Raw genomic sequence first — 20,796 nt, forward strand, 5'->3', positions numbered from 1 at the left:
GCTAAGGATGCCACAGTACAGTTCAGAAATAAAGGACATACATTCATTTAGTAATACCAGTTCAGTAAACAGTTCAGTTCAGTATTCAAAGATAATCAGTTGAACATATCTTTACACAATTGTTACTCACAGAGTTCTAGGCTACAGTAGGCTAGAGCGTCTCCTCGAAATGCCAACCCTATACAGTTAACAGATTCAAACCCGGCCCTATGGGTTTAGCACCGTAATCGGCCAATAATCCGAGATTACCGAAGGCCTGCAGAACAGTAGTCCAGTAAAACAGAGTACAGGGCCTGGCGGAAGCCAATACAGTAAATAAACAATGCCCAATGAGCTGTGACAGTCTGTATGCCAAAAAGATTTTTCATGCATTCACATATACAAACAGTACAGTCTATACAAAATTTACAGTCACACAGTGCAGGGACTTAATCCCTTGATAACGGTACAGTTAGTAGCTGACAGTCTATACAATAATCCAAACAGTATGGAGACAGACAGGGGAAAAACAAAACACCCCAAGGCCATAGCATGGCAACTCGGAACCTCGCAGTGAGGCACAAAGGCTGGTTTGACAAAACTGGAGTAACCCCGACGCTCCTAGCCGCGGTCTGGTGCCTGTACACCTACATATATATATGAGCAGTGAGCTAAAGCCCAGTGAATAACATAAAGCGTAAAGGGGTTTAGAATGAATGTCCTTACAGTAATGAAAACAGTTCATTTCAATCAATATTTCAGTTGCTCAGTACAGTAAACAGTCATATGTGGTACATCCATTAGCATAACAGTAACAGTAGGTCTTAAAAGACCGAACAGTAATGATGGCCATCAATCAGTAAACAGTAGTGGTTCCACTAGGGAACCGACAGAGATCTCTGTAACAGTAACAGTAAACAGTAGGTGCTAAGGATGCCACAGTACAGTTCAGAAATAAAGGACATACATTCATTTAGTAATACCAGTTCAGTAAATAGTTCAGTTTAGTATTCAAAGATAATCAGTTGAACATATCTTTACACAATTGTTACTCACAGAGTTCTGGGCTACAGTAGGCTAGAGCGTCTCCTCGAAATGCCAACCCTATACAGTTAACAGATTGAACACACTCTAAGTTTCACAGATGGGAAAGGTAATAATTAAATCCCTAAATTTGCCTCGGTGTGTTCTACATCTATATCCTCATTAAGATGTCTAAAACTAGGCCTAAGAATGCCTAGGATGACATGAGGATGCAAAGATGCACTTAGAAAACATTTTCGGAAAACAGAGTCCCGCTCGAGCGCAGGTTTACCCGCTCGAGCGGACATGCAACAAGGGTACACGCTCGAGCGTCAAATATCCCGCTCGAGCGTACTGTAAAAGTACTGGATGGGTGAAATCTCCGCTCGACGGATGCTCGACGCCCGCTCGAGCTTGAGACACATGACTCCACTCGAGCGCCCAATAATCCGCTCGAGCGGACTGTAAAATAGTGCAGAGATACTGGATGCTCGGATTCCACGCTCGAGCGTCACTTTCCCCGCTCGAGCGGGAGTGCAAAATCTGAAAATTCCATATTGCACCTCCAAGATCAAACTCAAGCTTAAATGCATCAAAACCGATCCTCTTGGGCCCATTTTCTGGAAAACTCTTATAAACTCATAGTTAAACATGATTCAAAACTCAATTTGAGAAATCAAAGCCCAAGGGTGTTTAATTCAAACCCAATTGCAAACCAATTTCATGAATATGGAGAACATGCAAACATGCCTGAATTGAAACCAATTCAAAGCTTCAATTTCATGCTCTAGTGAGCCAAATCTTTCAAAAACATGATGAGTTCATGGTCTCTTGTAAAAATATGAGCATGCATGTACAATTTTATGAAAGACAACTTCAAAACTTCAAAATAAAGGCATGCATGCATGAACTAGGCTCCAATTCAACATGCTAGAACTAATACAAGGCTCAACTTTCAATTTTGACATAAACCATGCAAGAATCAAGCTCAAATACATCAATAAAGGTTGAACTCTCTTACCTAAGTCTCGTATTATAGGCAAGGAAGCTCAATTATGAAATCTATACTTCAATTTCTTCAATTTCCAAGCAAAACCAAGCCAAATGAGGTGGAATCTAACTCTCTCCCTAATCTCTCTCTCTCTAGTCGGCAAAAGCAAGGAATGAGCTGAGCAAAATGTTTGTTTCAAGCATAAAAAGGCTCTAACATGTCATAATAAAAGGCCCACTAACAATGGCAATAAGGTAAATAAGGCAACTATTGCAATTTAACTCATTTTAATCTAATTTAATCATACCGAATCACTTTTTCAATGAATATACCATAAAATTACATAAATTATGCTGATCATAAAACACCAATCAATTTTGGATTCGGCCGCCGATAAGGCCTTCAACTTACAGTCTAAACATATAAGCATGAACAGATAATCATATAGTCAAACAGATAGAATGCAATTTAACTAACATATACTCAATCAATTCGGTTTCCAATTTCAGTCAGCCAGTTCCGTAGTTTATTCAGTTCAATTATCAGTCATAATCAGTCTCGGCTAACAGTAATTAGCAGTTAATCAGTCATTAGTCGGTAAGCAGCATGAGGGTTGTTACAACTCGGTAGCTCGGTCTAAACACACCATGGTTCGTACATAAGAGAACCAAGATAAGGTGTAGCGAAAGGAAGAACCGAACTAAGGATAGTTCGGCTTACTCTGCGGCTCAGCATAGCCATGATTACTTCGGTCATGTTGGAGTTCGGCCATGGTAAAAACCATCTCACTTGGTTTAAGCAGTGAGGGGGGTGTTAAAGGATAAGCATTATCTTTCAGGAGTATGAATCCTAGGAGGACTCTGCATGGAAGAGTAGAAGTCCTACTAGGATTGTGCCATACGAAACCTATAAAAGCTCACAAACATCACCTTTGGAGAGGTAACACACAACTTTGTTTTCTGAATACACAGAGCTTTTGTCTATTTGTCAAGCTTGCTGACTTAGGCATCGGAGAGGTTTCCGGAACATACCCGCCGGCTAGCTCACGTTTGTGTTTTCAGGTGATAAAGCGACGACGTACAGAGGAGCGCAGACTTGATCAACAGGATTATACGAGAAGGTTTATTTCTTTCCCGTACAATTGGCGCCGTCTGTGGGAAAAACAGATAGAACAAAACCTCTTGATTAAACTTCTCCTCTTTAGAAACAATGGCGCACAATGAAGATTTACCGCAGTCCGCCATCGACGGGCAAACACCAGATGGGGGTGCAAGACGTGAAGGACTACCTTCTATCCCTCCCATGGCAGATTTGGAGCCCCAACGACACAATACCAGGAGGGATACGAGGGGGAGGCGGACTAACAGCCCCCGTCACTCTCGTTCGCAAAGTCCTGACAGGCAAAGACGGAGGATTGATCCTCAAGCTCTGGAAGACCGCGTGAAGGAGCAAGATGAATTAATAAGGAAGATGGCGGCGGACATGGAGGCCTTGAAGTGCCAGATGAAGAGAAAAGAAGTGGCGACAGGAGAGGGGCGCAAAAACAAGACGCCCCCTCGCCACTCAGAAAATCGTAGTAGGAATACCACACCCTCGCAAGGAGAGAGCAGAAGCCTCAGGACAGGCGATACTCAATCCAGGTCTTCCAGAACTCGTCACTTCAGGTCTGAGAGGACGAGATTTGAAAGATGAAAACTCATACTTTTGGCATACAACATGATTAATAGATGAAAAATGCATTATCAATAGAAAATTTATACATAAAACACTTTAAGAATGTTATGCAATAGTGACATTCTTGTAATTATAAGTCAAGATGATAGTACTTGATCACAAATTGTTCAATTTCATCATTAAAAATATAACAATACTTTTGACAATTAAATTATTTTGTCAATAAAAGGTGATTTCGTCCCTTACTTTCTGGCTCTAAAATTTTAAAATTTTGTAGTGGTATTTAAATGCCAGTGAGAAAAGATCTCACTCTTGAGTTAATGAAGTAGCGTCGGTCTACTGTGATAATCTAACTCTACTATCTAAGTAATAAAATTTTGACTTTGGCAAGTACTACGTCAATACAAGAGTCCCATTACAAGGATAAAATAAAATAAGGAAAAATTACACAAATAGTCCCTATAATTTATCCCGTTTGTCATTTTGGTCCCTATCATTTTAATTTGATCTATTTTGCCCCTAAATTAAACGAGGTGTATCAAATTCATCTAATAATTGACGCCCATTTGAAATTATGGATAGAAAGTCATCACGTGCCTCTCATGTGCTCCATCTAGCAATTACTGAGGGGCACACTCGTCTTTTCACTTCAAACCCTACATCAATTAATTGAGATACTGGTTACAATCAATGCTCACACTTTCTCTACTACCTAGCCACGTACAAAACCCAATTCCCAGCCTCTGTCAACACCGGAGTCGGACTCGCTACCTCAAACTAATTAATTAGCTCCAAAGCCTCTGTCGACACCTGAAACCCTGAATCAGTCCCATAAACACTATCCACCAAGCAAATATGCATAAAAATTAACAAAGGAACTTCTCTTTGGAGATGGCTAAGAACATCCGGTATGTACATATATTTGATTTTGTCAATCAATCATTTTTTTTTTTTTGAAATTTCCAAATAAAAGAGAGATCCATGAAAAACACAATAGAATTGAAATGGATAAACAAAAATGCACAAAATGAACTCTCCCAGAGCCAAACACACACACACACACACACACATATATATATATATATATATTTCGATGTGTGTATGAGTATTGTTGTATATATTTAGATATAGAGAGAACCTGGACACACTCATAGATATATATATATATATATATATGTATCAGTCATATAAGTCTAAATACAACTAGACAACAAATGCTAACATACATACATACATATATTTGTCCAAAACACAATAGATCTCAGTGAATCGACATTTTCATTGCCAATCTGAGAACATATCTCAGTGAATTAACACACAAAGTGTGAGATCTAGTAGCAAGTAATCTGACAGCACCACCGTAGAAAGAGGTGTAACAGTGGTGAGTAGTACTATGTGGAGAGACGAGCATCGTCACTGCTATGAGAGGATGATGTGGAAGTCCATATGGGTGATAAGGTGGCTAAAGACTGTGACGTGGAAGAAGGAGTTAGGGTGGATGCACAAGTTAACACGAATGACTTGGAGAAGGATGCCAGCTTAAGGGTGGTTTCGGTGGTGGAGGAGACAGACATGATGGAGGGAGCGTCAGGGGAAGGCACCTCACGTAAGGAGGGCGCTGAAAAGAAGCTCTGTAAAGGAGTGTCAGAGAGGGTGGCGCACGCAAGGAGGGTAGCTGTAGAGTTGATGATGAAGTGGTCACATCTGGGTTCATAAGAAGCACGAGTGGGTCTACTGGGAAGCAACCAGGAATTAAGCTGGAAATGAATTTAAACAGGGCCCATTTTGAAACATGTAGGATTGGGTCGGCCCAAAGGGCTGAAGCTCCACTTATTTGGGCTGATAATAGTAGCAACTCTATCACTAAATCTACTAATGGAGTGGGGCAATCCAATTTTGAGTTTAGGAGGGTGTCTAACAACCAATCACCTCCTGAACCTATTATTGGTGAGGAGCAGCCCAACTCAGTGAGTAGAAGGGTGAATACAACTTATATACGAAGGAAATATATGGAGTCAGGAGTAGAAAATAGAAGCCATAAATTTTCTCAGAAGGGGAAGAAAGCAGTGGGAAAGAAATTTGTGAAGCCACCAATGAATCTAGGGAAAGGGGCAGTGTTCAGGTCAGCAATAGCTGCTATTTCTCTATCTATGGCAAGTAAGTCTAGTAGAGGATGCTTGAGATTATCAGAGACAGAAGCATCACTTCAGATTGGTAGAGTGTTGGGGATAGCCTGTGATGGTAAGGAAGAGGAGATAATTAGCAAGCTAGAGGAACTAGAGGCCAACGATAGAAGGAAAGTGGGGTGTAGGGGAGGTGAAGCTAAATGAATTTTCAGTTCTGGGAGTTTGGGTGCTAAACAATTCTTGCAATGAAGATACAATCTTGGAATGTTAGAGGCCTTGGCAGGCCTGAGAAAATGAGAAAAATTAAAAAAAGGCTGGCTGGAAGGAAAATCAGTTTAGTATTGATCCAAGAGACAAAGAGCTCGACAATAACTCCTAAAGTAGTAAAATCCATCTGGTACGAAGATAATTTTGAGTTTATGGCAGTGGATGCAGAAGGCAGAGCAGGTGGGCTATGTATTTGGAATCCAGGGGTGTTCCAATTAAATTCTTGCTGTGGCAACCGTAATTTCATCCTGTTGTCAGGTACTCTCTTTTCCTCCTTTAACTATGTGATTGTTAATGTATATGGTCCATCGGAGGTGGCTAAGAGGAAAGAATTATGGGATGATTTTGTTCGGTTAAAGAATACTTTTTTGGGGCCATGGTGTATGGGGGGCGATTTCAACGAAATAAGGACCAACTCAGAAAGAATTGGGTGTTCTCGAAGAGACAGAGGAATGAGGGAGTTTAATACCATGATTGACCAACTAGAAATGATTGATTTACCAATGCTTGGTAGGAAATTTACCTAGTGTAACTCACAAATTAGAGAGAAATGGAACAGAATCGACAGATTTTTACTTAATCATGAGTGGCTACAAAATTTCAATTTCAAGTTATGGGGACTTCCTAGGATACTATCTGACCACTGTCCTATAATTTTGATGGAGGACGAAAGAGATTGGAGACCTAGACCTTTTAGGTTTCTGAATGCTTGGGCTCTCCATCCCAAGTTTATTCCCTTAGTAGAGGAATCTTGGTCAGAATCTCAGGTGTTAGGTTGGGCTGGGTACAGATGTCTTAAGAAGCTTAAAGCCTTGAAACAAAAATTAAAAGTGTGGAATATTGAAGTGTTTGGGAAGATTGAATTTAAAATCAAAGCTGCTGAAGAGGAAGCCCATTCTATTGAACTAATTGCTGAAGAAAGAGCACTCCTGGGGAATGAACAAGCTCGAAGAAGGGAAATAATGGGGGAAGTTTGGAGATTGAATAAAATGCTAGAATTGTCATGGTTACAAAAATCAAGAATGGACTGGGCCTTAAAGGGAGATAGGAACACAAGGTATTTTCACATAATGGCTTGTAACAGAAATAGCAGGAACTCTCTGTGTTCAGTGATGATAAATGGTGTAATGGTTGAGGAACCTATGGAGGTCAGACATGTGGTGATGACTCACTTTAGGAATCTCTTCTCTGAAACGTGGGTTGTTAGGCCTCACTTAGCTTGGCAGTTCAAGAATATTGGTGGAAGACATGCAGTGGATATGTTAGAAGCAGAGTTTACCGAGGAGGAAGTTAGGAATGCTATCAAGAGCTGTGAAGGCAATAAAGCTCCTGGGCCTGATGGCTTTAATTTGGCTTTCTTTAAGAAATGTTGGGGAATAGTTAAAGCTGAGGTAATGCTCTTCTTTAGAGAGTTCCATCAGAATGCCACATTGGTTTCTGGTTTAAATAGCTCTTTTATTGTTCTAATCCCAAAAGTGGACAGCCCATCACACTTGAGTGAATATAGGCCCATAAGTCTTATTGGCTCCTTGTATAAAATCCTAGCCAAAGTTTTGTCACACAGGATGAAACAAGTGATGCCGCAGGTAATTAGTGAGGCCCAATCTGCATTCCTGGGGGGAAGGAATATTCTTGATGGGGTCCTTATTGCAAACGAGATAGTGGATGGGTAAAGAAAATTTAATAGGAAAGGTTTGGTTTTGAAACTAGACTTTGAGAAGGCATATGATTCGGTAAATTGGGAATTCTTATTCAGTATGTTATCCAACTTTGGATTTGGAAATAGATGGGTGAAATGGTTGAAAACCTGTGTTACCTCCACAAAGGTGTCGGTCTTGGTAAATGGTTCTCCAACCGAGGAATTTTGTCCACAATGAGGTTTACGGCAAGGCGATCCACTGTCACATTTTCTATTCAATATAGTGGCTGAGGGGTTGAATATTTTGTTTGAGAGAGCCAAGGAAATGGGTTTAATCCAAGGAGTTGTCACTGGTAATAATGGGGTAAGAGTTACGCATCTACAATTCGCCGATGATACAATTATATTTTGTGAAGCTGAGTGGGTGGAAGTGGTGACCATTAAAAGAATTCTCAGGTGCTTTGAAATTCTTTTGGCGCTGAAAATTAACTGTCATAAGAGTGTGATTGCTGCCATTGGAGTAGAAGAGGGTCTAATGCAAAGTTTTGCAGCTAAATTAAATTGTGTTCACCAAAATTTGCCTTTAAAGTACCTTGGGTTACCTCTAGGAGCTAATCCTAGCAGGTTAAGCACTTGGAAGCCAGTTTTGGACAAATTTAAGCAAAAATTATCCACATGGAAGAGAAGGTTGCTATCGTTTGCTGGGAGGCTAACGTTAATTAAATCCGTTATGAGCAACGTGCCTACTTATTATCTATCATTGTTCAAAATACCCGAGGGGGTGGCAAAGGAAATTAACAAAATTCAAGCTAAGTTTGTTTGGGGGGGATCAGATTTAAGAAGGAAAGTTCACATGGTTAGTTGGGAGAATATTACCAAGAGCAAAACTTTGGGAGGTTTGGGAATCAGAAGAATCACTGATATGAATAAGTGCCTCCTACTGAAATGGTGGTGGAGGTTTGGGGTGGAAAATCACTCGCTATGGAAGGAAGTCATATGCTCAAAATATAACATGGGGGGTGTGTAGACACCCCATTTTTGACCGACCTTAAGACTCAGACGTCACCAGTTGAGCGCTCGGTAATATTGCATATTGTGCTCATTCAGAAGTTTCAGAGTCCCGGCTGCGAGCCTTGCCTCCGGACTTCCGGACTCTTTCATGCCTTGCCTCGGTTTGAGAGCCAGGCTTTGTTTTCTCTGTTTTCTCTTCCTGAAGGGAGGGAGAGGTCTTGTAGATCATCTCTCAGTGGCCGTAGGCTACGTTTTGTGGTCGTAGGCCATTTTTCCCGTTTGGAGCCTCGTTTTTGGTTTTTCGGAGCCGATGGCCGTGTGCCTCGGTTCGGGACCGCTTAACCACCTCTGTTTGCTCCGGTTTTTGGTAAACATCTTATTTCCTCCCTTTTGAGGAACACTATGGCCCGAGAGACCAACTTCGTGGTCGAACGCCACCTTCGGTGCTTAACAGCCCATTTTCGGGGCCCCGGGCCACGCGTTTCGGTCCCCCGAACCTCCGTTTTGCATCCGTTTTGGTTCATTTTTGGCGGAGACCTTATTTTCATAGTTAGGAAGCTTGTAGGAGGGTGGGAGGCCAGCAATTGTTCCGAAAAGCCAGCTTTATTCCTTCATCGCCCTCCGACGCCCGTTTTCCTCACTTAAAAGCCAATGTTGACCACCCCGGGGTCACTTTCTTGAATCCTAAACCCCATATTTGTGTTGTACACACCTGGGAGGCCACCAATAGTTGGTGGCTGATCAGTAATTGTTCCTGACCCTTTTGACCCCCTCTAAAAAATGGTCTTTTCTCTCTCCTGGTTCACTTTTTCTGGGTTTCAACCACATAGTTGTGTTGTGCACACATGGGAGGCCACCTTTCTGGGTAGGCCGACCAGTAATTGTGATTGACCCTTTTGACCCCTGGTCGGCCGACCAGAGGAGGTGGCCGGTCGGCCACCTGAGCCTTCTGAACCTGGTCGGCTAGAATCCCCTCACCTGGTTCCTTCCAGCTGTGTATTTTGTTTTCCCCCAGACCCTATATCCGGGGGGGTGCCCTTTTGAGGGGAAATTTGAATTTGTCTTCCCCCCTTTTTCCTCCATTCCTTTGCCTATATAACCAGCCCCTCAGCTGCATTTTTAAGGGTTAGAAAAAATCCATTGGAGCTCTTGCATTGAAGCCTCCCTCTCTCTCTACTTCAAGCCTCAAAATACCCTTGCTCCTATACCATTTCTACACCAACTCATAGCCTATCAACCCACACTCCACATCCAACAACTTGAGGCTGTTTTTCAGAGTTTAGGAGCACCTTTCCTTGGTCCAAAAGCTGCTGAAGTTTGGTTCTACAAGGGTGAGTCATTTTCTTCCATTTTCTAGTCTTTTCTTGCTTTGTATCTAAGCCGTACTTGCTTGCATTTTTGGACTCCGACCCAAACTATAAATAGTCATATTTTGAGTCCCTTTTCATGTTTGATTAAGGGTCTTTCTCTGTTTGAGGCCAGCAGCTATCACTTGCCTCTTTAACTCTCTTTTAGGCCTCATTTTTGCATAGTATTTTAGGCCTATTTGTGAGCTGTTTCGGACTTTTCTATAAACTGTAAAATAACTTTTTTTGAGCCCCTCTTCAACATTGTTGAAGGGATCTCCTCTGTTTGAGGCCAGAAGCTATCACTTGCTTCTTCATCTCTCTTTTAGGCCAATTTTTGCATAGTATTTTAGGCCTATTTGTGAGCTGTTTCGGACCTTGCCATAAACTGTGAAATATCTTGTTTTGAGCCCCTATTCAACATTGTTGAAGGGCTCTCCTCTGTTTGAGAACAGAAGCTACCACTTGTCTCTTTACCCCTCTTTTAGGCCTTTTCTTGCATGATAGTTCGGCCTTATTTGTGATTATTTTAGTGGCTTGATGTAAACTATAAAGTGCCCTGTTTTGAGCCCCTCTTCAACTTTGTTGAAGGGCTCTTTTCCATTTGGGGCCAGCTTCTGTCCCTTTGTGTTTAATCTCTCTTTTGAGGCCATTTTTGCATGATAGATTAGCCCTATTTGCATTCATTTTTGGGACTGGTTATAAACTGGAAATATGCATGTTTTGGGACTTTCTTGCATCTGTCTTCATGCTTCATGATCAAATAATGCATGCTTTGTATAGCTATAGGCTAATGCGTATGCCTAGTTTTGTATTTCGGGCTTCATTCCATGCATCAGATGCCATGTTTCCATGATTCGGGGCTGTTTTGTATCACATTTCAGTGCTGAAATTACATGCTTGTATGCCATATTTCGTGCCTTGCCATGCCTTGTTAGAGTGGCATTTGTGCCTTAGGATCGGTCCTCGGTTTGCGTGCATGTGTGCACGCATTTCGAGTGTCTCATTTTCATCTCATGGCTACTAATGTGAGTGTGGCTGAGGTCCACTCATGTTGTTGTAAGCCCATTGTGCATTGTGTATGCCATTTCATTTCATAGCATTGCGTATGCTAGGTTGTATGTTAGCGCATTGTGTATGCCATATTACCTCGTGCATCGTGTATGTCATTTCATAGCATCGTGCATGCTGGGTTGTATATTAGTTACATTCATGCATGTCATGCATATCGCATTGTGTTTGGGATAGGAGTTAGCCCGAACACGGGAAACAAAGAACGTTTCGTACTTCGAGTGACGGAACGTGTCTCAATTCCCAGTCACCGACACTCCGGATAATCCATGATGGAGTTTAGGTCTTGTTGTGTTTATATGTGCATTCATTTCATATTGAGTCGTGCAATTCGACTCCTTGGCCATCATGCATCGAGATGCGTGATTGGTGGCACGAGGATCGAGGACTACACTCCCCGAAGAGTAGTCATGCATACATATGTGAAAATACTTTGCCATGCCCCTTTGTTGCTCTCTGTTGCAGCAGATCAGAAATCGGCAGCCTTTCAGAGTTTGGCACGCATTCCAAGAATAATTGCAAACAGAGGCAAACCGGGGCATCGCGAGGGATTCTCCGCCCAAGGCAACCCGAGCATGCATCATTCGTCATCCGGAGCAGATTTGAGGCAGTTCCTGGCTTGCATGCCAATTTATTGCTTTCCTAATTTAATTTGTTAATTAATTAGGGTTTTGTACATATTTGGACTGTAATTATTTGGGACTGTATATTATTTATTCGGACCCTCTGCGCGAGGGCAATGTTGTAATAAGTGTGTATGTGTGTGATGTATGTCTTCCAACCCCACGTCTTTCTCCCTTTTATTTACCCACTTATGATGGTTAGATTAGGGCATGTTTCAATTAGCATACAGTATGATAGCATGTTTGCATTCATTCATCTGTCTTGCATACACCGGGCTTGGCGCATCATACTAACTGCATTGTATTTTCAATTCCAAGTTGAATACATGTTAGCTGTAGCATTTCATATGCCATGTCTAGAATAGTCGAGCCTGCTATAGTTACATTTTTGCATGTGTTGCATTAGGCATTTCTGTATAATTAGGATCATGCATGGATTTCTAATTAGCTTCTGTTTTGGCTTGGAGTACTCGGTAAGTTTTATGCTTTAGCATCCTTGCATGCGTGTGAGTGACTGCCATGATAGCATGCTTACCATGAGGCTATGTGCTTATATGATATAACTGTCTGAATGCCTGTGGGTGAAGGTTGGGTTATTTGAGTTGGAGCAATTCGTTAAAATGTGTGTTTTAAGCTCACTAGATAGTGGCGAAATCATGTTTTTCTAAGCCCACCTGAGGGTGGCAAATCCACGTCTTAGCCTACTTGCGGGTAGCACCATCAAACCATTTTCAAATAAACAAACATGAAACGTTTTGTTCCAATTCAGGCGATCCAGTCTATACTTGTATGCTGTGCGCATCACATAGTAAATCTAGGCTAATAACCGGAATAAGAACGCATAATGTTTTCAAAAATAGATATCACGGTTAGTAGAGGCCGATCTTTGATCGGGCGAGCGGGGGTGCTCACGAAGTGACCTTCCCCAATCGTACCCAAGTTCCCGAGCCGAGGCAACTTTGGTGATGACGGACACGCGGCCTTAGGCAACGAGTCAGGGTTTCCTAAATTTTCCCAAAATAAAACATTTAGGTGGCGACTCTGTATCTGGAAAAGCAATCCATATTTGACACTTCTTTCAAAATCTGTTTTCTCAAAACGATTTGCCGGATTTGGACTCTTTGGTTCAGATTTAGAACCGTGACAATTTGAGAGTCCTGAACTGTAGTTCACCCCAATACGAACAGAACGGGACTCACCCTCTCGGGGCGTTCGGGGACATCTACAGTTTCTGACAACTCTGCTGGGGATTTTGGAGAACTTGACTCGAACTCATGATATCTATTTTTGACTACACTTGTGTGTTTCTTTGCATTGCATTTGCATTGGTGCGCCTAGGACACCGTGTTTGCCATCTTCTATTCCTGAACGGTTTGCCGGAGGCTTGTCTTGTCAAGCATGACCATAAGGCTGACCGGTTATGGGCTCTGCCAGTATGGGAACACAAATCCCGGTTTTACCGGGGCACCCTTTTTGACCATTCGACCTACTGCATATTCGGATCCATAGTGACCATTTCAAACTAGAACAGGTTGCTTACTCGTTTATAGGTTGTTTGAAACCGCTGCGTGCGTAGTGAAACCCTAGCTCCTGACAAAATAGGACAGGGAAACCATCCCCCAACATAGGGGTGTTTTGGCTCTCAATTATCTGTTATGTGCTGTCAGAGTGTGTCTCTACAGGGGTTGCATGTATCAGTTTGAGAGTTTGGGGCATCAGGCTTGCGGGCATCAATCAGTATTTGAGAATCAGTTATCTGCGGGTATGAGATTCAGTCTTTGGGGACAGTGATTCTGGGATAGTGATCAGTGATTGAGGACAGCGTGTGTTCAGCTTACCGACTGTGTGTTGTTATGCCCGGCTGTGTGTTGCGCATTTACTTTAAGCTGTTATGCTGTCCGTTTATCTGTTTATTTATTTCCTTATTGCTTTATTTATCTTTTACTAGGGCAGTTTTAGCACAATTGCTTCCGACCAAGTAGATATTCCCCAAGCACCCTGGACCAGAGGTCGCCGACTCAATCAATCCGAGGATCTGGTTGACGGACAGCCAGTGTTTAACTCTCTACCCCCAGTTATCAGACGAAGGCCAAGAAAACGCAGTGTATCCGAGTAGAGGTTGCCAGAGTTGTGGATTACCCCATCAGTGGACAGACAGATTGAGATCTAGATTGTTGCTATAGAAATAGACCTGCCAATAGTTCAGACAAATCAGGGCAGTATGGCGGTACCGACAGGAGTTGAGGAAATGATGCGTCAGATGCAAGAGGCCATGAGAGCCATACAGCAGGACGTTGTTTGCCGGGATGAGTTTGCCAAACAACAGGTCGAGATCATGGCCCAGCAAGTAGAATTAATTGCCAGGCTACAACAACAAAACGGAGTATCCGCTTCACACTCGGTCCCTCCCCCACCGGGAATCCCGGCACCCGAGGAGGCACCAAATGTCCAGGCAAATACGGACATACCAACGGGGCCAGCTCCGCCCCCAATTCTGCCCCAGCTATCTAAGGCGCTTACGCCTGTCAATCAACCGGACTCTCCCTTCGAGTTCGAGGTAGACCATACAGCACTGAAATTGAGCAAGCTCAAGAAGCTATTCAAAAAATCCCAAGGGGTAAAAGCTATCCCGGATATCGAGGACGGATATACCGACGTGGCTGTAACGTTGCCGAATAGATTTAAAATGCCGCAGATCGATCGCTTCGATGGGTCTGGGGATCCCATGGTCCACCTCCGGCTATTCTCAGATATACTACGGCCAATGGGCCTCACCAGACCCCAGAAGCTTTCGCTATTCGGCCGGACCCTGTCGGGTGTGGACGCTATCTGGTATGCAAAGTTGGAGGATGATGTCAAGCGGAGTTGGGATGAAATGGCTGAAGCCTTTGTTGCGCAATACTCTTACAACACCCAAATTGAGATTACAACTCGTGATCTCGAAACAACAAGGCAGGAGCCCAAGGAGAGTTTCTCGGATTTCGTAACCCGGTGGAGGGTGAAGGCCTCGATGATGACTTTAAGGCCCACCGATAAAGACCAGATCAGGATGATTGTGCGCAATCTCCAGCCAAAATTGATGCAAAAGATGATTGTACTCCCCTTCCCCACTTTTTTAGATCTGCACGAGATGGGGGTACAGATTGAAGATGCAATGAAACAGGGTCTGATCGACCAAGATAGGGAGCAACCAAGGAGGACTTTCAACCGTAACAACAATGCAGGCCCGAGTGGCGCTGCAACTGCAAGAGCTTCAGAGGTGAGCATGGTCACCACCATTTCCCCTCCCCTTCCAAGACCCATGGCAGCTACACCCTTCTCCGGTGCATCCGGAAGCAACACGCAGACCACCAAATACCAACCCAGAGGCCAAAGAACCTTCACACCCTTATACATGCCCCTGTCTAAAGCTCTGGGGGTATTAATCAGGAAAAAGCATTTGAAGCCCCTGGAGCCGAGGCCACTACCAAATCCACTCCCTCCCTCTCATGACCCAGCAAAATACTACGCGTATCACCAACAACTCGGTCACGACACCGACCGTTGTTTTAGATTGCGTCACGAGATCCAGGATCTTATTGACAAGCAGGTGATTGCGCCTCCCGACAAACCCAATGTCACAACCAATCCTCTCCCACCACATAACCAAGCTCCCCCTCCCAATAGAATCAATTTTATCCAAACTGGGGTCGCATCTTACGATCCTAGTATCTATATCACCCCGTCCCACCTACCCAAGCCGGAGGTGCTCTTTCCTAACTGCACCGACTCTTTGTGCATGATGGACATCTCCACAACCCAACCAGAGCCGACGGTAGTGACCATCGAAGATGGGGCAAGACAGACTTCAGAAAAGAATGGAATACTTGAGTCTGGGATTGAACAGTCTGAGAGTTTTTCTGGGGAAGCCTACGATCCGAGTGAGTACATCTTGTCAACAGGTCAGATTGGGCTGGGTATAGAATTGCCAGAAAAGGAAGAGCTGTGTGTGATCCAGGAGGATGGATTTGAGCAAGGGGCAAATGATTTGATGGCTGTGGAGGAGGACTTTGCCAATCTACAGTTTTTCAATGACCAAGAATCAGGAGGCGCGACAGTCAACTGGTTTGACTATGAGGAATCGGCAGAGGTCACTGGATGGCTGGATGATCAACCAGATGTGGTGGAAGAGGCCCAACCAGAACAGGGCCCGGCAGGGGTGAGAGTATCAATTGTGGCCGGAAGGGCCGGAAGTCAGAATACATTGCTGGAGAGCGCCGGTACGAAGAATTTCGCTCAGCACTTGAACATTGTGGATGCACGGAAAGTTGAACAACAAATCACACTGACACAGGAGGAACAAGAAAAGTTTTGGGATTCTGAGAGAATCAGATAGGCAAAAGCCCATAAAGGGGCCGAGGTTGCTGTGGATGCAAGAACAGAAGATGCTGCGGGCATGTGGATTGAAAGTACTGAGAGTACAAACATACCGGGGCCGGACAGGTGTCTGTCGGCCGCCGACGGAATGTGGTGGGAAGACGATGATTTATGTCTTGCCCACACAGATGAGGATTGGGGAAACCATCAGCCAGACGACACCTGGTATGTCGGAGAGGTCGACCATATGACGAGAAGCGGGCGGTATTTTAAGCCCCCACACCTGGACCAGCCAGAGGCATCTGGGAAGGATAAAGAAGCTGAGAAACAGAAGGAGAAACAGCTTGAAGAGGAGGCTGTACTCAAGCAGTTAAAGAAGATACAAGCAGACATCTCCATCTGGGAACTGCTTATGGCTTCACGAGTGCACAGATAGGCTGTCCTAGCTGCTATGGACAAGGCCAAACTCTCTATAGATACCACACCAGAGCAGCTGGTTGGACTGGTCTTTCCAGGAGGAGGTTCCCCGACACTAACCTTTTCAGATAAAGAACTGTCGTCTGAGGGCGTAAATCATAACAAACCTCTTTACATCTCTGTGGACTGTAGAGGCAAGTGGGTGCCAGTGGTTCTTATCGACACGGGATCCGCCATTAATGTATGCCCGTCAAGGACGGCATATGCGATCGGGTTGAAGCCCGCGGACTTCGTGCCGACTACTCAAGTGATCAGAGCCTATGATAACACCAGCAGAGAGGTGATGGGGACTGTCAAAATTCAGACCCAGGTTGGTCCAGGACAACACAACATTGAATTCCATGTCTTGGACGTTCCCGCAACCTTTAACCTACTTTTGGGGTGACCGTGGTTGTACCAGGTCAAGGCAGTCTCTTCCACTTTGCATCAAATGCTGAAGTACCCTCACGGGAAAGGGGTAGCTATTGTTTTTGGGAATTTGTCAATCCATCCGCCGCCGGAGGTGTCTACGCCAGTCTTGGAAATTGAACATGGCACGGAGGATTTGTTCTTATCAGGGTTTACTTTGGCTGAGGCCCGAATTGTGCAGAACATCATGGCTGTTAATAAGGGAGTGTATGTCAGTGCTCAATCTGTATACCTCATGAACAAGCTACAACACATCCCCGGGATGGGATTGGGAAAGAGCAGTCGGAAGGGCGTCGCAGCATTGGCCAAAGTGCCACACAACCCTCATACCTTTGGCTTGGGATATCTGCCCAGGACTGGGTGAGGAAGGGAAAGGAAATGGCTGGAAGAGCCAGAGCAAAGCAGGCCGGGAAGCCTTTTGAGCTGATGCATAGGCCCGTTCAGGGTACCCTAAACGGACGCTTCGTCCGGGAGGGGGAGGACTTTCCATTTTACGGCTTCCCAGAGCCGTGGCTGAACGCGAAGAGGAAGCGCGTGCCGAGGTTTGAGATTTTCTTTGACCTGCAGTTATCCGGGGATGACGTTGCCGAAGAGCAGACCGACCCATCAGCTGAGGTTGAGCAGAGTAAGAAAGTGCAGTCTGAGGACACCGAACTTGAAATGGGGGTAGCACTGGGGTGTCTACTTTCAGATCCTCCGATCGACCAGGAGTGCTTGGGGGATAACTTCTCGGTATGCGTGATCGGGAATGGAACGGCTGCGAGCCCGCCAGAACCTATTTTGGATGCATCTATCGCACCCTCTCTCATTTTGGCAGTATGAAGAGGGATTTTTGTCCAGCAGTACCGAGTCAGGTAGTGAGCCGGAATCTGATTCCACTGAGTCTTGTGAGTCAGAATCAGGTTCCAGCTCAACTGAGTCTGAGTCTGGTAATCCTGGGGATAATAACCCGGATACCACAGTCTTGTCCAGGTCGTCTTTTTCTTTCTCTTTTGAGTCTGTTGTAACTGAGGAATCGGACGATTTGGATGTGCTTAATGAGAATCAAGTAGCTGTGGTTTCTGAGTACTTTTCTGTGCCCTTGATTTATTGCATTAACTCAGAATTTCAAAATTTTGATGAAAACGACGAGGACGAAGTTCCTCCGGTTTTGCAACGTTTAATTGAACGAGAGCAGGAAAGATTTGTTAAACCCCTAGTTGATAAAATCACTACAATGAATATTGGTACTGAGGAGGACCCACGGCTGGTCCAGATCGGGTCCACGTTGTCTTCAGAGAAATGCGAGCGCTTAGTCGCTTTATTAAAAGATTTCAAAGACGTTTTTGCGTGGTCCTACGAAGACATGCCTGGAATCGATCATGAGATTGTACAGCACCGGATCCCTCTTGACCCCGAGGCCCGACCCGTCAAGCAGAAACTCAGGAGGATTCGCCCGGACTGGGCTCTCAAGATTAAGGAAGAGGTCACCAAGCAAATCGACGCAGGCTTCCTGCTGGTATCCGAATACCCGACTTGGTTGGCCAACATCGTCCCAGTGCCGAAGAAAGATGGCAGGATCCAAGTGTGCGTGGATTTCAGGGATTTGAACAGAGCTAGTCCGAAGGACGACTTTTCCTTGCCGCATATTGACAAGTTGGTGGATTTCACAGCGGAGCATGCTTTGCTTTCATTCATGGATGGCTTCTCAGGTTACAATCAGATAGTGATGGCACCAGAAGATAAGGAAAAGACTGCTTTCACCACCCAGTGGGGGACTTACTGCTACAGAGTGATGCCGTTTGGGTTAAAGAATGCCGGAGCTACAAATCAACGGGTCGCGACTACAATATTGCATGATATGATCCACAAAGAGGTTGAGGTGTATGTGGACGACATGATTGTCAAGTCCAAAGAAAGAGAGGACCACTACACTACCTTGCAAAAGTTCTTTCAAAGGATCAGAGAATTTTGGTTGCGGCTAAATCCTCAGAAGTGTACGTTCGGTGTTACAACTGGAAAAATGTTGGGATTTCTGATTACATAAAGGGGCATCGAGGTCGACCCTTCAAAAATCAAGGCCATCTTAGAAATGCCACCACCAAGGACTGAAAAGGAGGTGCGAGGCTTTCTGGGTAAAGTGCAATTCATAAGACGGTTTATCTCAAAATTAACCTTGACTTGTGAATCACTTTTTGGTCTCCTGAAGAAAGGCAAGAAATTCCAATGGGACGACCGATGCCAAGCTGTTTTTGAACAGATCAAAGAATACTTGCAGAACCCACCCGTGTTGTCACCGCTAGAGCCGGGAAAACCGTTGATATTATACCTTTCAGTGACCGAGACCACAATGGGCTGTATGCTCGCACAAGAGTCAGAGGACAAGGTGGAGAGAGCCATCTACTATCTAAGCAAGAAAATGCTAGAGTATGAGACTCGCTATACGCCATTGGAGAAGGCTTGCTTAGCTTTGGTATGGGCTACCAGGAAGCTGCGGCACTACCTGTTAGCTCACTCCGTAATGTTGGTTTCACGACTCGATCCCATCAAATATCTTTTCGAGAAATCGGCACTTACGGGTAGGCTAGCTCGTTGGTTGTTGTTGCTCTCCGAATTCGACCTAAAATATGTGGCACGCAAGTCAGTCAAGGGAAGAGCAGTAGCAGAATTCTTAGCCGATCATCCAGTGGAAGGAGGTGAAGCAGTTGAATACTTATTCCCAGATGAAGCCATTTTGCACATCGACGACGAGTATTGGACGATGTACTTTGACGGAGCATCAAATCTGTACGGATATGGGATAGGAGTGTTGCTGATAGCACCCGACAATTCCCGCATCCCTCTAGCCTTCAAACTCCGGTTCAAAGTCTCGAACAACGAAGCAGAATATGAGGCATGCATTGCCGGTCTAGAAGCGGCCCTGGAACTAGGAGCAAGGCGATTGGACGTCATCGGGGACTCGAACCTTGTTGTGTCTCAAGCAAAAGGAGACTGGAAAGTCAAAGAAGAAAAGATAATGATGTATCACCAGACCTTGGACTTGTTAATTCCTCGATTTGAAAAGCTAAACTTTGCTCATCTTCCAAGAGAGAACAACAGGTTCGCAGATTCTTTAGCAACTCTATCTTCCATGATAGACATCCCGTTTGGAGTCCGGATGCGTCCAGTCGTCATTGACCATAAATTTGCGCCAGCCTATGAGTCGATTGCTGCTATAGATGAGGTTCAGCACGAAAACCCCTGGTATTACGACATTTGGAACTTCTTGGAGAAGGAAGCATATCCGTCGGGGCTAAATGCCAAGGATAAAAGGGCAATCAGAAGAATGGTCGTTCAGTTCATCATCTGTGGGGGTAAGCTGTGTAAGAGAGGTCATTTGGGAATGCATAAGCTGTGTGTTGAAGCCGAGGAATCGAAGCGCCTGATGGAGGCCATCCATGGAGGAGAATGCGGTGCACATATGAACGGAGTAATGCTAGCATGGAAGATCCTCAAACAGGGTTACTACTGGTCTACCATGGAGGAGGATTGTATCGGTTTTGTCCGGCGATGCCACAAGTGTCAGATTCATGCAAATCGCATGAACATCCCGCCGTCGAAGCTGTACAACATGACTTCACCATGGCCATTTTCAGTTTGGGGAATCGACGTGATCGGGGCTGTCACTCCAAAAGGGTCGAATGGGCATGAGTTCATCCTGGTCGCGATAGATTACTTTACAAAGTGGGTCGAGGCCCAATCATATGCTGTGTTAAAGGCGTCGCACGTTGCAAAATTTATCAGAAACAACATCATCTGCCACTACGGGGTCCCAAACGAGGTCATT

At 44.5% G+C, this 20,796-nt stretch overlaps 2 protein-coding genes across 2 annotated transcripts in view; both read left to right on the forward strand.

Moving 5' to 3' along the window:
• Positions 1-6,038: 6,038 nt before the first annotated feature.
• LOC145824138 (uncharacterized) lies at positions 6,039-6,587 on the forward strand. The gene has a single exon (XM_082923736.1). The coding sequence runs from the start codon at positions 6,039-6,041 to the stop codon at positions 6,585-6,587; it is 549 nt and encodes a 182-aa protein (XP_082779862.1).
• A 1,437-nt stretch (positions 6,588-8,024) lies between these two features.
• Positions 8,025-20,796, forward strand: part of LOC145824139 (uncharacterized) — a 30,882-nt gene continuing 18,110 nt past the window's right edge. The window contains exon 1 of the mRNA XM_082923737.1: positions 8,025-8,323. Within this exon, the coding sequence (XP_082779863.1) occupies positions 8,025-8,323 (299 nt within the window). The remainder of the gene's footprint in view (positions 8,324-20,796) is intronic.

Source organism: Camellia sinensis, chromosome 4, assembly GCF_055761805.1.
Source record: "Camellia sinensis isolate YWXY chromosome 4, ASM5576180v1, whole genome shotgun sequence".
NCBI classification, from domain to species: domain Eukaryota; kingdom Viridiplantae; phylum Streptophyta; class Magnoliopsida; order Ericales; family Theaceae; genus Camellia; species Camellia sinensis.